General features: G+C 42.1%; 1 protein-coding gene across 1 annotated transcript; it reads right to left on the bottom strand.

Annotated features, from left to right (window-relative positions):
- Positions 1 to 216: 216 nt before the first annotated feature.
- On the bottom strand, positions 217 to 10,169 carry map2k1 (mitogen-activated protein kinase kinase 1). The gene is made up of 11 exons (XM_041938205.1): positions 9,925 to 10,169; positions 3,831 to 4,041; positions 3,082 to 3,228; positions 2,810 to 2,887; positions 2,569 to 2,620; positions 2,086 to 2,210; positions 1,360 to 1,567; positions 1,098 to 1,162; positions 916 to 974; positions 747 to 792; positions 217 to 666 (listed from the first exon to the last, which is right to left on the bottom strand). Exons 1-11 carry the CDS (start codon positions 10,005 to 10,007, stop codon positions 553 to 555), a joined length of 1,188 nt encoding a protein of 395 aa, XP_041794139.1. The 5' UTR covers positions 10,008 to 10,169; the 3' UTR covers positions 217 to 552.
- Positions 10,170 to 16,329: the final 6,160 nt, after the last annotated feature.

The following is a 16,329-nucleotide window of genomic DNA, read 5'->3' as shown; positions in this document are numbered from 1 at the left end:
CATTACAGCAAGAAGATCAACCGCAGAGTGCCGAGGAAGAAGAATCCTCATAAAATGTCGTGTCAGCCTGAAGCCTGAGAAGAAGCCTGGAAAGAAGGGAGCACTTGCCAAACCCAAGGTGCAAATCTATAAATCTCTCAGACTGGAGAGAGAGAGAAATAAATAAATTGATCCAAATGCACGAGTCAGACCCGTCATTCAAAATGTTGATTCACAAGACTTTATTTCACATAAGCTAACAAAGATTGTAATCTGTTGGCGCTGTAAGGACAAAAGGTAAAGGGAATATCAAGCACACAGGTTGAGCAGCATTTATCATTAAATACTTTGATCATTAGAAAAAGATGGCTTTTCAGGCAGGCCTGTAATGTAGCCCAAAGAATACATAGTTAATTTCACTTGGCATGTAGGTGTGTACACTAAATTTACAACTACTGATTGCACAACTTTAAACTCATTTAGTACTCAGTATAAACATACATTTTGCCCATAATACAAATCCAGTCCCCTAGTGACTTTGGGACATGGGCTTTGTCGTAGACAGAGCGGGTCTCACATTGCTGTCCTGTGGGTGGGTGTCACAGGCTGATTGAGTCCGATGGTACTGCACAACCAGCCAGCAAAGTCAACCTGCTCTGCCTCAGACTGTTTGATAAAGGAATGCACCTGAAGACAAGGAAAGGTTTGTAAGATGGTAAAGAGGTGAAGCAAAATGTAGGACAATACTGTTAAACATGCACACTTACCATCAGCTGCTTCAGGTCTGCACGCTCTGCAGGGTTCTTTATCAAACTGCAATGGAGACACAAACCAACTTAGGATGTACTGCATTTTTAACACCACTAGGTGGCATTAAGTCTGTCAAATATGGGTATGCCATTGGTGTAGATGCCAGTAAATGTTTCTCCTACATACCATTTATTCACAAAGTCCTGAAACTCAGCGCTAAATATCCCAGGTAGCTTTGGTGGAGGCTGAAAATTGAAAAAGGCCAGTCAGTACTGAATGGATCAAAGTTTAACGTGATCAAATTGCTGGCAAACATGTTCCCAAAGTGTGCACAGGTATATAGGTGATCATACAGTGGAGACACTCACCTCATTGACGATGTAATCAAGCAGCTCAAATATAGCCATCGGTGGTCTGCTGTCAGGGCCGTATGCTAAGGGGGTGAAAGATATCAGCTTTTGTCATAATTCACTGCGCATTAATCATCGCTCAAGGCCACAAATACATCTCGCTGCATGACAATGCTGTGCCTGATTTCTTGGGGTAAACAATTTCAACAGACCTTTTAAAATTATTTCAGTAAAAGCAGCTGTAGTTATTAAAAAAAAAAAAAAAAAAAATGGCACTTACAGCTGCCTGGTCGCCCAGGGGGCCGTGGCTTTGGGGAGGACTCACTGGAGGCTGCCTCCCCTTCCACTGGGAAGCCAAAAATCTGTTCCAGTTCCTTAGCATCAGGCGGTGGGATGGGGAAGCGTCCAATGGCCATTTCAACCAGGGACAGACCCATACTCCAGATGTCCGACTGAACAGAATAATGGGTGCCCTGCAAACGCTCCGGCTGCACAACACACACATGCAATTATATCATTACTACAACCATTATTGATTTATACAAGAATTAGAAAGTTCCTGGTAAAATACAGCAGCATAACAAGCAACAGGCTAAAGCAAATCTGAAATTCATTACATACACTAACATGCAACAACTGCTGTTGTGTTAATTTAAATTACTGCATAAATAGTTTTTGATAAAGCAACATAAATTTAGAGCTCTGGATTACGTCATGTAATCAGTGTTATATATTATGTGAATTGCATAGCCCGTGTTTAAATGCAGGCCTACTTTTAACAACTGATGCTGAAAAAATATCTGGCCTATTCCCCCATGAAGCCTATGTACAAAGTCAGTCCCAGCTGGTCTGTGAGTCATCCAATTTGTGAATGGACTCTGATCTGGGGAGTCCAGTTGCCCTAGACATATAAATCCTACTCTTACTACAGTTGTAACAGGAATGGTGAAGGCTGGCGTGTGAATGAGAGCAGCAGGAAAGCAGGAGCGTGTCCATTTGAACTCACAGACATGTAAGAGCGAGTGCCCACAAAGGAGTTGGCCATGGAGTCTATGAGCTGTCCGCTCACTCCAAAGTCACACAGCTTGATCTCACCGCGGGAGTTCACTAGGATGTTAGAGGGCTTGACATCTGAGAGAGGGACATGCAGTATTTAGGAGAACATGGCGGGCAAGTGTTCAACAGGGAACAGTAAGCACCACAGAACAAGCTGCTGCAAAGGCCCGCCGCATGCTGTGCTGCTTATCTGTTTTAACGTTTCCTTTTATTGGTCATATGTCACTAAGTGCAACAAAGATCTAGTCCATGGATCTGAAATAGGGAATTACTGTGAGGTGAAGATCAATACTCTGCCTCATGTTATTTAATGCGAACAGTGTTATTAAGATTAGCATGCCTGAAGACAGGTGTTTATGTTTTAAAGGTCTTGTAGCCTTAAAAAACCTTAATATATGTATGACATCTTTTAGTAAATTAAACAGCGACTGACCTCTGTGCATGATCTTGTGTTTCTCCCTCAGGTAGGAGAGCCCTTTAATGACCTGGAAAGACAAATATTGCACATCAGTGTTGTAACGATTCACTTTAGTTGGTAGTGCAAAAGCAATAATATATGACTGAATGTGCATCAGCGATAAAGACACAATTTCATAACCAAAAACAAAACAAGTATAGCTGGAGTGTGACGACCAGAGCACAATACTGGTAGGAGAGGTGTTGGAGCTACCCACAGCGATGCTGACTTTGCCAAGGATCTGCTCTGGGATCTTGCCTGCCTTCTTCAGCGACTGGTCCAGGGAGCCACCGTCCTACAGCCAGCAGGGAAGGAAAACACGGAGAGCTTCAAAATATAACATGTGAAATTCAACACATCTGAACAAAATTGGTTTGTTTCAATAGCACATGGGAGAAAACACACTCGCAGCACAGACTATAAAAAGCAGCACTCGAAGCAAATGCTGTGCAAACACACTGGCAGCCGTAACATATTAAAGATGGGTACCATATGCTCCATGCAGATGCTGATTTCTCCATCGCTGTAGAAAGCGCCATAGAAACCCACAATGTAGGGGGAGTTACACTCGTGCAGCACCTGCAGCTCCCTAATGATCTGGTTCCTAATGGCTGGTTTGATCTCCAGGTGGATCAGCTGGAACACAGGAGACGTCGGGTTTTATTTATGTTCTCACATCACACTGAACGGGATTACCGGGGGTTCGATCTTCCTTTTCTGCGCACCCGTGCACACACACAGTCCTGTTTCCACCACTTAAGAGCACATTACATTGACTTCCATTCATTTCTTGTAGACTTGCCCTAACCATAACCCTTATCCAAACCTTAAACCAACTCTTCACCCTAAAATTTAAAGATTTGTGTTTCGTTCTCAAGAGGAAGTTGAGTCCCCAAAATATGACTATGTAAGCAGATTTAGGTCCCAACAACATTAGCAGGCCTAATACATGCCCATCCACACACAATTATGATCAACAAATGACAAAGAAAAGTGTTTTAATATGGACGGTGTGTTCATATTTCAGTCTTTTCAGCCAAGTGTGGATATCATAAAGCTTTTTGAGGCTGTGACAGACTGCTCTCCCAGTAACCCACATTTCATGTTGTTCACAAAATACAACAAAAAAGAGACGATTTTAAAAACAGACACTGAAGAAAACTCTGAAAAAACAGCTTTTTTCAGTGTTTTCACTAAAGCCCCCACCCTTTAAGCAGCCATCAGGGCTGCAGCTTTACCTTCCTCGCCATAATCAGACCAGAGGGTCGGTGGGAGACCTTGAAGACGACTCCTCCGTTGCCTGCACCGAGCTCACAGATCTTCTCAAAGTCATCGTCCTTCAGCTCTCCCACCTTCTGCTTCTGTGTCAGAAAGGCCTCCAGGCGTTTCCGCTGCTGCTCATCCAACTCGAGCTCCTCTAGTTTCTTCTGCAGTGCCTCCAAGTTTGTTCTTAGAAAGAAGGTGAAGAAAGACGGAGAGAAAGATGAGTAATTCATGTATTATTAATGTATTCTTCCCTAAATAAAAAGTCCCTGAGTCCATTCAGACAGAACTTTTGATTGAGATGTTCTTTGCGCAAAGTACCGGCTGTCCCTACATGGGCCAAATACAACACTGGAGAAAAGACAGCGCTTGGTGTGTGACAACTACGGCTGCACGAGCCTCTGGGAACGATGACAACAAACCCAGGAGCCAGCAGGAACATAGAAAGGGTCGCCGTGTGTGTGTGTGTGTGTCAGTCTTCCTTCCCCGGCCCTGATGTAAGGAAGCTCAGAGTTCCTCCGAGCGCTGACGCTGCTCCCTTGATGCTGTTGTCATGGCGATTCATTTCCTTGAGAAATCAAAGGTGGAGTGAAGTGCTTTGACATGCTGCTCTCTGACCTCTCCTTCTCCTCTCGTCACGTTGTACGCACTGCAACACACAGGCTAAGCTTTAATCATGAATCTGATGAGGAGTAAAGACCACCGAGTCGAGTTAATTCCACTGATCGTAGCCGGTCTGCGAAACTGAACTTTGCTCTTAAAAAAACCCTCAAAGACTGCAGATGCCTGCTCATGTAAACTAATGGAAACAAGGCACAAATCAGCATTGTATTTTGGAGTAAATGTTCGCTAAGTCAAAGTTAAAAGCTTTATGCTGCAAAAGAATAAAACAAAAACATGCAAGATCTGATGTTTTCATACAGCTGCAAGTATTCAAGATCCAGTCAGGTGTTTCATCTTCAGCCTCTGATAAAGGATGAATATTTACTTTAACTGCCTGTCTTTCATATTTGCACAATAGCACGGTGGTAATTAGATGCTTTTCTTCAAGCTCAGTGGTAATTACGCTTTTTAAAAATAAATCTTTGTACTTAATCAGGACTCAGTGGAGAGCAGCTCGAGCAGAGCACTATGCTCTTCTCTCCGCTGCTCCAACACACAGCAAAGAGAGGGTTAAGTGGTTTTATTTTCGACAGCAGGCCTGCATATCCATGGAGACGAGGCGCTGAGTTTGAGTTGGCTGTGGGCAGCGTGGGCGTTTTGTCGACAAGAGCTGGGGGTGGCGGAGGCTGGAGATACGGAGAAGAAGAGCAGCCTGAAACACACTCCACACAATACACATGTGGGAGGGACGACGGTTGCTGCACACTTCAGCCCCCTCTCTGGGTGCAGGAAGAAGCGAGCACGACGCTGGCCTTTTGTGCTCCATCCACACAATGTCCAAGGACATCCAGTAGAACTTGAATGCAACAGGCTCGGTATTTCTGCAGCTTGCCATAAAGTGCGACAAAGAAGTGGGAAGAAATGTGCCACACTTGCATAAAAATTAGAAGCACCATGAGGTTTTGCCTTGTGAACTGGGCCTCAAAAGCCTTCACCTTAACTGCGAACTGTATTTCTTAGACCCTAATATCTTTAAAAATCAAGGTCGTCTAGAACAGGATATCACTGTAAAACAGAACTCATATGGCAATCTTTGTTATTAAACTGATATAAATGAAACCAGATCAACGTAAGAAGCTGCAGTTGCAAGGCCAATCTGCTGTTTTCCCACCAAACCTGTGACATGGACCACAGTGGAAATGAAAAATCATCATGACTTCTTTGCTTTTTGATCCAGAAAACATTGCACTGTTATTGTTTTTGTGAATTCAAAGCTAAAAGCTTCATGCAAAAAAGCATGCAAGATCTGATGTTTTCATACACCTGCAAGTATACAAGCTACTGTAAGTTTTTCCACTGACTTCCATCATAAAATCTGAAGTCAGGTTAAATGCACATAAATAGCATAGTTTGGTGTATCACAAGAAAGGCATGACTTTATTTTGGAAAGATTTTACTGTGCTGGAAAACACAACAATGTTTAAAGTGAAAGGGAAACTAATGCTTTTGCAATCAAGCATGTTTATCTTTCCTTTGTGGAAAACAGGATATGGTAAGAGGGACCTAACAATCATGAATCCCTTCCTCAGACTATGGTCGCTGCATGGGTCAATGTTGACTTCATTTTCAAACATTTACCTGAACACCTTTTCCAACAAAACAAGATTCCCTAAACAAAACAGTCATATTCTAGATAGTCTGGATGTATGTGATTGTAGGATCTTATCCAAGATTTTAGCAAACTGCAAATTTGCATGAGCAGGTCCACCCAGAACAGGTTGTTTTTATTTGTTCTCAGATGTCCTCTGATAATATTACATGCTTGGCTGACATTATGTGGGCCACTCAGTACACTTCTCCCATGGCTGCCAGCCATTTCACGCTGAGAAAGCATTTGGCGGGCAGTAATGGCAGTTCCTTTTCACCAGAGTGGAATGGTCTGGTTTCCATAAGAGGCTCATTGATTGCATTAAGCTTGTCTACACCCAATATGCAACACCTGTGTTGCTGGTGTGAGCGTCCTCCTGTGTGCTGGTCCAAACGAGCCAAAACCATGTGCTAATTTCTGTGTCGTTTCGAAACGAACAAATCTTTAGTTTCAGCTAAGATACCGTTGTCGTATCATCCTGTCCACAGTGCAGACCTCTTTCACAACACATTTTGACATGTCACAGCGGTAAAACACTGGTGCAATTAATAAAATTAACGATGGCTGAGTTCCATTTGTCTGCTTCAGTTTCAGGGTCTTTGTATTGCAAACTCCATCTCGCTGTCACACTGGCACGGCCAACTGGAACATTTAAACAGGACAGAGCCATTGTTAATGTTGTTAGTAACACCTGTTACTAATGGGAATTACAGGAGGTCATTAAAGTGTGCTGATCAGAATGACAGAGGCGTAAGCAGAAAGGAGGTACAATCAGCCTGCGGGATAAACCAACCAACTGTTTGCTACATGGTCAAATTCTGTGACATTATTTTATCTCTATATATTAAGCTAATACAGCATATCAGGGACCTAGACCAACACATGACAAACTGCGGACAGCAGCACCCTGAGGATGCCTAATCTGTTGATTTTGCTACCATTAAAAGTCTACCTGACACATGGGACAGAGGACAGAAAAAAGATACACAACAATATCTCACCTGTGGTGGCTCCAAACATAGACACCCGAGCTAATGCTACGCACATGTGCGGTAAGGTAGCCTTGTTCTTTGAATTCAGTCCTCCCCTTCACTTGTCTGCAAATGTCTGGCAAAGCTCCAGCTCTCAAACAAATCACCCATCCACCTTTTGGCTCATTATGCCCTTGCAGAGCTATAATGAGGAAATCAGGAAATATTAAAAAGCTTGGTCAACATATTTGCCCTGTCGGACATTTAAACCCTGCATCTTCGGAAGTGGCCGTGCATCGCCGTGCTTCTTCACGATAGCTACTAGTTCAGGTGCCCATTGGCCGCCTCTAAACACTGCTGGTGCCATGATGCAGAGGCCACTTTAGGGCACACTGCACATCTGGAATTACTCAAAAACTTTGACATTTAAATGGATTATCAAAGCCTAACTGAGTCTAGAGAGCGATAACTTCTCGTCTAATAACATACTGAATCATACTGGCACCCTCGTCATCTGACATACAACATACAGGTTCATTATAAGATAAATCTGATTTAACTTTTGATGCTGCAACTGTGTAACTATGACAGATTTTTTCATGATGGTATGCAGGAGTTTAAGAGTTAACATGAGGGACATCTGTGGGCCTGCAGAGCAGCCGACAACCATCACTGGTCTGAGACGGGATCTGCTTTTCCTCAGAGAGCTGAAAGTGTAGATGAAAGATGTCTTTTTATGGAAAGGAGGATTGAGGAGCACCAGGCTGTGTGGCTTTCTGTCAGCAGTGTGTCAGTCTGAGTGTCACAGTGCACGGTACAGCAGTATTACTGGACACACACACACACAAACACACACACACGAACATTGTGAGCTCCTGCTGTGGTGGGAAGAGGGAGCCCTCCACGACAGAGACTTCCAAATGTCTGATCCTGAATTCCTGATAGCTGCTGCGTCGTGACATGCTGCTCCTCGGCCCCAGCAGCAGGAATGTGCTCAGCGCCAGCCAAACATTATGTCATCATCAACAAGTTCTACTGAGCGGAGCCAAGGCACGACTCCCCTGTTTAACATTTAACACGCTGAGCCCACAACAGAAAGCATCAAGTGCCTTGAACATCCTTTTACGATTCTAATATACAAAAGTGCATAAATGTGAATGGGGGACTGAGTTTGTTCATTGTATTCTCTCTTTGATTTCCAATTTAAAATGAAATGCCACAAAATTATGGCCACATTTAAGATGTTTTGTATGTCTTTCAATCCACAGAAAATTAGTTGGAAAGTGATTTCTGAAGCAAAAATGTCAAATATTTAGTGGTTCCTACTTTAAATGTGACAATTTGCTACATTTCTTTACCTTTTTAATTATAAACTGCATAGATTTGTGTTAAAGAGTCTTGTTTGGTGAAAAAATAAAATAATTTAGAAAATAATTTAATTATAAACATTTGTTGGTTGCAGCCTCAAGACAAGAAATGTTTAATGCAGAATTATATTTAGATTTAATGCAGGATTTTTAATTTTAGGCCGTTTTCATTGCAAAAGGCCCAAATGGCCTTCAGATGTGTGATCTAACGAAGAAACAATGAAATATTCCACGTCTGCAGCACATTTGAAAAGCAGACATCACACGAGATGACATGTTATGTAATTCTCTTCTCAGCGGATCCAGCTTGTTGCTGGACTGACTGGGCTTTTCTCCGTGGACTGAGGACCATGAGAGCATGGTGTCACAGCAGTTCAATATCTCCATTACTGTGTTTTGTCACAACGTGGTGGGAACACAAAACTTCTTCAACGCACAGAACTATTATTCTACACGCTGCCTCCCGGCAAAGGTCAATCTCTGACTAATCACTGTCCACACAAAGTGGGCCGCTGGAGAGATGGAGCGCCCTGCTCATCCATGACACTGGATGAGATAACCTGAGGACCTGAGAGCTGCACGTTTACTGAGTGCAAACTAGTGCATGAAGCATTGATCAACCACAAATGTAAGAATTGATTAACTGTTGGCATTTATCAAGCGAAAGTGCCAAAGATTTACTGCTACCGGCTTCTAAACTATTAGAATGTGTTGGTTGTGTTTTTGGCTGCTGGTCAGGGCTGAAACAGATCAGTCGATTAATCGATCAGTCAGTGTAAAGAAAATGTATTGCCAATTATTATGATGATTGCTTGATCATTTAAGTCATTTATCAATACTATACATTTGCTGGTTCCAGCTTCTTAAATGTGAGGATTTCTCTATATTACACTATAGTAAATTTAATATTTCTGTGTTTTGGACAATTGGAAAATGCTGTTTGGCGGTGTTAGCTTGGGCTCGTTGGCTTTCGTTTTCATTATTTTCTTACATTTTATAGTCTAAATTGTTAATTGAACAAAAAACCCAACAACAACTATCAACTGATTAATTAGTCCAATAATGGAAATGATCATTAGCTGCATCTGTATCACTAGTCAGACATAAGCAGTTGGAGGATTTCACCCTGCGTTCTGGGAAGTTAGATAAACAATCATTCGATCAATCAAAAAAACATCTCGACACATAAATCGATAAAAATGAAGACGATCATTAGTTGCAGTTCAAGTGCAAAACCTCAGTGAGCTCACGCACGCACGCACACACCTGGTGCAGTCTCACATTACAGATGTGAGAAATAAGTGTACACACAGCCCACTGTAAAGGGGATATGCAATATCTGGATGTTATTATGCAGCTGTCACGAGCATTTATTGATTGCTGAACGTGAATCTGACATAAATGATCAATCAGATGAGCGTTATCAATATTCCTCAGTCACCGGTCAGAGCGTCAGTAGCAGATGAACATTGACACTCACTCTGTGGCTCCGGTGCCGTTGATAGTGTTTCCATCGGGGATCGGGTTGAGCTGGATCGGCTCTGGCTTCCTTCTCTTCTGCATGTTACACTCGAGAAAGCAGCTGATGTGGAGACACACGAGCTGCAGCGACGGAGAGGCGCAGGAAGAGAGCTCCGCTATCACACGGGCACAGGCAGGTCACTCGACATGGACTGACACAGAGGCGCAGTCATGAGCTGGAGGGGACCGATAGTCTCCCTAATGGGTGGATGGACGTGAATGATCCGGAGATGAACGTCACAAAAATATTTACATTCGTCTTCCGGACAGCATGGCTGTGCTTGGGACAGCGCCCCCTCTGCTGGCGACGGGTGGTACTACCACGCTGTCACCCAAATACCACTTACCTACAGGTCTAATTCCTCTTATTACTAATATACATATATGTGTAGCTACTACTGAAGACAGTGAGTTTATTTCTTTTGTATTTGTTGGTTTTAGCCACTCGGAGGGAGTTACACTTTAAAGCGAGTACACAATGTGTTTTTTATGGCCCGATTTCAGCATTTTTGGACTCAGCATATTGAACTTGCGCCACTTTTAGGCCACAAAATGATGGAATTAAAGTCAAATAAAGGATTTAGTATTTCTCTAATAGGTGATGTTGTTTCATGACCACAGTACCCCCTGGCTGCAGTGCTCGGTTAGAGCCAGGCACCGGTTCTCCATGTCACAAGAAAGTTAAAATGTCCCAACATGCAGTCTCAGAGGTCCAAAAGTAATAATATTAATGTAATTATAAAATAAAATGCTCAGAAAAAAATCCTTAATACGTCAAATTAGCATGGACTATGAATATTCGATATCCCGTATTTTACTACATTTTCATTATTCTAATTGCTGCTACAAGATAGTCTTGGCAGAGTCAATTAAAGTACTTCAAAAGCCAAAAACTGTATACTCACTTACACAACAAATGAGATGCATGTTTGCCTGTTTCACCACTGAACATAATGGGAAAATCAAGCAGTATAAATAAAAATGAAAACTGTCTATTTACCATATTTTTTCCCCTTTTTTAAAATTCAGGATCTCTCATCCCACCATTTTATTCCCTTAAATGTTTAATTATCCAAAATCCAGACTAACAATTATGCACGTGCACATTCTAACAATGTATAATTTCGACTGCACAACATACATTAAAATCCCAAAAAGCCAAAAAAAAAAAAAAAAAAAAAAAAAGAATGTCATGGAAAGAGCAAATGGAATGCAAATGTGAATTTACTTTGATGCAAGTTGTGTGTAATAATTATGCAAATGGGGTAAATGCTTTTAATGCAGGAAACTCATGTGAACACATCTGAAAGCCACTTTGTGTGATTAAATTAATGCCATTAATTTCTAATTAGGATGGAATATATGATCAGTGGACCTTAAACAGACACCATTAAAGCCACCACTTTCAACAAAGGGATGAAAACGGGAAATCTGTCAAATCTACGATGGGGTAAACATCTATGTAGCTGTTCTAAATTTGGTCTCCAAACCTTCCACTGTTTTCCTCTCCCACTGACTGTTTTGGTCACTAACCTGTTTCTCATTTGAACGCAGCCCTTTTAGAATCATTTCACCATCTTTTTGCTTCCAGCTTACCATCAGCCTCCCACAAATTCAGTGAAATTTTCCCTACATGCTCCACTTCTGCTAATTTAGTCCAAAATCACAGAGGATTCAGTGTCTGATTCCATCCACAGCAATACCCTCCCCCTCTTTAGTACTTGCCTTTTAAACATTTGGTATCTTTTATTATTGTTGACACTCTCTGCGGCTGTTCAGAAGCTGTTGATGATTATTATTATGTTGTGCAAGAGGTCAGTCTTCTGCAGGAGCTCAGACTCTCCACAGTGCTGAGCTTTCTTCTCTTTTTCCATCAGTGCCTTGCTCACTGTTTATACAATTATGAGGTTATCAAATCTTTAGTGCTTTTGCGTATAAAAGAGCTATTCTAACAATTTTTGCACATTGCAGCATTAAATTCTGAACTTGATCTGATGATTTGTACATTTTCTGGGTATCTATTAAACTTTCTGATCTATTCTTTCAGATAAATCACAGCATGGAAAAAACTGTTTGATCTATTCTTCCCTTAATTTGAGCTACATGCTCTACCAGTCAGGCTGTTTGACCTCTGTGGAAACAATTAATCAAAACTAGGAATGAGTGGTTTCACCTGTTCGACAGGAGCGCACCACCTTCCCTCGTGAATGATGTGTCAGCTGTCAGCCTGACCGTACCATGTAGATTAGATATCAAGCAGAAGCTGGAACCGGCTGCCATTTTTGCAATCTGCTCTGAAGTCTCCACACATTGTCCTGACAGACACAAGGCCACTGAGCCGTGCCCGGTTTACCAAAAGCATTTTGCTGCCAAAATCATATTTTTCTCCATAAACCAGGACTGACAGAGAGGAAAGATTGGTCGTGTCCCACCTCGAGCCCATGGACAGGAGCCGCGTGAATTCTAAGTCGCTTTTGACAAATTGGGTTGTGGCCACTCGAGCATTTCAGACCTGACTATAATCCCACACAGACCATGAAACATCGACACCAGTGGTTTTCCTGGACCCCCCCAACTTGTTGCAGATTGATTATCTGAATTAAAACAAAGCAGAATTCTCCCTCACAAAATTATATTTATGCTTGGGACTAATTTGTTTTTATTTTGTTCCTGAGAAAAAAAGGAAACACCTTAAAATAACTGCATTGAGCTGCTCACGTTGGTCAAACAGGCACCTTATTGCTTTGTACTGATGCTTCAGAAGCATGCTGGGAAACGCAGTCTCTAAAAAGAACATTGTTTTCACGACATTTGACCTGTACAAGGGATCCTCCAGGCTTGTGGGAGCATCCATAATATTCCATGTGTTCTTTCCAATGCATTCTTATTGGTGCAGCATCTTTGGGGTTTAAAAAAAATCATAATATCAAAAATGATGACAACAGACAGAGATGACAACATAACAACTGCAGTTCATGCAGCTTGGAATCTCTATTATATTATGTAAACAGCCAGCTGGCTAACTCTGGCACATTTGCAGAAATGTTTATTAATGTGCGTTGTCCTCATAAATAAATAAATGTAAATGAAACAAAAACAAACACTCCCCCCGCCCTTCCATCCCCCTTCCCTCCCCCCACTCACCCAGCTGTCCCTCCATCCGAACCTGAGGTGGGTAAATGTAAATTGTTAACAAATCTTAAAATATACAACACATCGGCAGACTTTTAAAGTGGTTATGAAAGCAGAGACTTTGACGTCCGAGTTGGAGTCATCTTTTAATCATGTTGCTTGTGCAGGGTGAAGGCGAGCTAAGCAAGGAATGATTGTATTTGATCAAATGATAACATGCCACATTTTCTAATTTACCAGTGCTGCTAGTCATGCAGGTCATTTGGGTTTAATTTACCCAAAAATCTGTTTCATCTGCTGAAGGAGGAAAGCTCACTCTGTGCTCGCCTTTAATCTGAATTTAAGACGCGTACATATGAGCAGGACTTTGTGACACGGTGTGACATCATAGTCCGGAAGCCAATCACAGCCTAATATGCATCTTACACAGGTGTGATGCGGAGACTTGAAGCCGCAGTGAAGGCATGCAGTGAGTGAACTCTTCAGTGAGGAGACATGTTGCGTCCAGCAGCTTAACCTTCAGTGAGGGCGAAGGAGCAGATTTTTCCACAAAGCAGCAGGAAAATGTCTATCATATCCAAATTATTATTTAAAGCAGAGTATTTTTAATATATCCTAACATGTCTGGAGGGGATCTTTAAAAAATTCAGCAGCATCATTTCTTTCCGGAGTCAGTGTGTCTCTGGTACTGTGGATAATCCACAGACCTCGCTGTCAACAGTTTTTATGAGGGCTATTTCTTTGTCAGAGAGCGGCTACAATGAAAACTGTTGACTGTGGGGTCTGTGGATTATCACTGCCACAGAGTAACAGGGACTGATGATGCTGCTCCAAATATGTTGCTCCTCAATGTCATTCTTTAAAGCCGTGGATGCCGCAAATGAAATCACATTTATCTCCATTTTAATGCAGCAGAAACGTCAGAGACGTATCCCAAATGAATGGGTAAATAAAAACAAAATCATTTTTATTCTGTTTTATTCCCACTTCCAGCTCGATTGGCGCACAATCACACTTTTCACTTTTACCAATCAGATCCTGCCTCAATCTCTGTGAGCCAGTCATCTTGTTGCTGCTGGTTTTAGATTTGATGTTTATTTTTTCCTCTCTCTCTCTCCTTATGGCTTCTGTTCTGTTGAGCTACACGCTTGTATCTCTCTCAATAGGGGCCAATAGCCTCCTCACACATGTCTCCTGTCTGAAGAGAAAAGACAAAAAAGTCAGAAATCACTGCAGATGAAAACACACATTAGGGAAGATGGTAACTTACAATTACTACAGGCGACGCACAGGCCACCAGCTGAAGCTCCGGCTCCAGATGTGCCCCAGCTGTGCCGCGAGGAGACAGCAGAAGAGACATAAAGGAACAAGCTCAGATGCACTGATCGAAGATGAGCTGCACTGCTGGAAAACCAGAATACGCCATGTCTTGTTTGATGCTGCGGATTTGTTGCCTCATCCACCACTACTTTGTTTGGGGAGTTGGGGATTTATGGTCAGGGATTACAGCAGGCCACAAAGGCAGCTTCTGAAGCAGCCGATAACAGCAGACAGTTGCTCCGGCTGAGAGGAGAGGCCAACAGTTGGGGCCCCAAACATGCAAATCTGTCCAATGACTAAGACAGACATTTAGCCACAGGATGGGACGGCCACGGTAGGACAAGTGGGCGCTCGTGCACTGTTTCCAGTTCTTGAAATAACTGTTAATAAGCATTCTATTTGCTTTTTATTCAGTGGCCGAATCTCATTTGGAGTGTTTGAGATTCCCTCCTCGCTCTGCATTCGACTGAATCACCGCAACACAAACATCATTGTTTCTTTCACCTTGAACGTCCTCCGCCCCCTGGGCAGGATAGGATGAAGTCTGCTCAGGTGCAAACGAAAGCAAACTTCGCTGCTTTTTAAATGTTTAAGATGTGTAAAAGTTTTTTTTCTTGACTAATGGCTAGCATAGATGGCGGCAAATCTTTAGAAAGATTACAGTAATGAACCATGCATGACAAGGATCAAAAGAAAACAAAGGAGATCTCAAGGAGGGAAAAAAATCCCCCCCCCCCCAAAAAAAAAAAAAAAAGAATTTGTTTGCAGATCCTTGAGTGGTGTAATGGATTTTCATGTTTCATACAGAACATAATGTCCCTTAGCCAGTGGCAAAGGGAAGGTGGAGCTGTGCCCTTCTGTTCGGGTAAGATAACTCAGCGAGCTAATACAGAGGCGAAGGCAGCTGTGTCTCCTTTTACTTTTGGGCAGATGTAGTTCATCTGGAGCCGGGCCAAAGACGGCACACGGAGGACTGCATGCGCTGAATGTGACTGCAAACACATTTCTGATAAAGCACGAAAAACAACGCTCTGACGCTGAACTGAGGCAGAGGAAGCGCTTGTAGAAGACTGAAACATGAGTGCACACATACACACGTGTGGGAATACTGCAGGTTTGGTTTGGGGGATGTTGAAGGTTCAAGGCAAACATTCACCTGAACGCTGCATATAGTGGCGTAAAGTAACTAAATACCCATAGTTACCTCACTTACTTTACTTGAGTACTTCCATTTCATGCCACCTTATACTTCTGCTCCTACAGTAACTTGTTACTTTACAGATGGAGAGCACGTAACAATATGCAAAATTAGAGCTACTATGATAAATGATCATTTAAGTCATTTTTCGTGCAAAAATGTTAAGCATTGCATGGGTCCAGCTTCTCAGATATAAGGATTGTTGCTTTTCCTCGTCTTTAATTACAATAAATAATTATAACAATGATGTGGTGGGCATTTTTCAGTAGTTACCAATTAATTGAGAGAAAAAAATCAACATATAAATCATTAATTTGAATAATCATCATTTAAGAGCCCTGCATGAAACACTTGGCTCTGCCTCAACCAACTACAACTTCAAATCTTTCTTGAGAATAATCTAATAATATTATATATAATGGTAAAGTCACACTTACATGGGGCATTTTTCTGCAAAGCAAGTACTTTTACTTTTGATACTTTAAGTACATTTTACAGTTTTGCTGCATCCTGCACCACTCTCTTCATGTACCATGACCCCTTGCTGTTCTAATTGCAATTAAATCTGGACAGTCAGTCGACTTTGAGAGGTTTAGGTAATTACTATACAGTCAGACGCTGAGCCTTCGAATGTTTATTTAGAGCGTAACGTGTGAAAGGTTTTTAGTCGTTATTTCAGGGACTTTGGGTGTTTCACGTCACACATAATCACTG

The sequence above is a fragment of the Chelmon rostratus genome, chromosome 6 (genome assembly GCF_017976325.1).
Source record: "Chelmon rostratus isolate fCheRos1 chromosome 6, fCheRos1.pri, whole genome shotgun sequence".
In the NCBI taxonomy this organism is placed as follows: Eukaryota; Metazoa; Chordata; class Actinopteri; order Chaetodontiformes; family Chaetodontidae; genus Chelmon; species Chelmon rostratus.
This window is presented reverse-complemented; position numbering and strand designations above follow the sequence as displayed.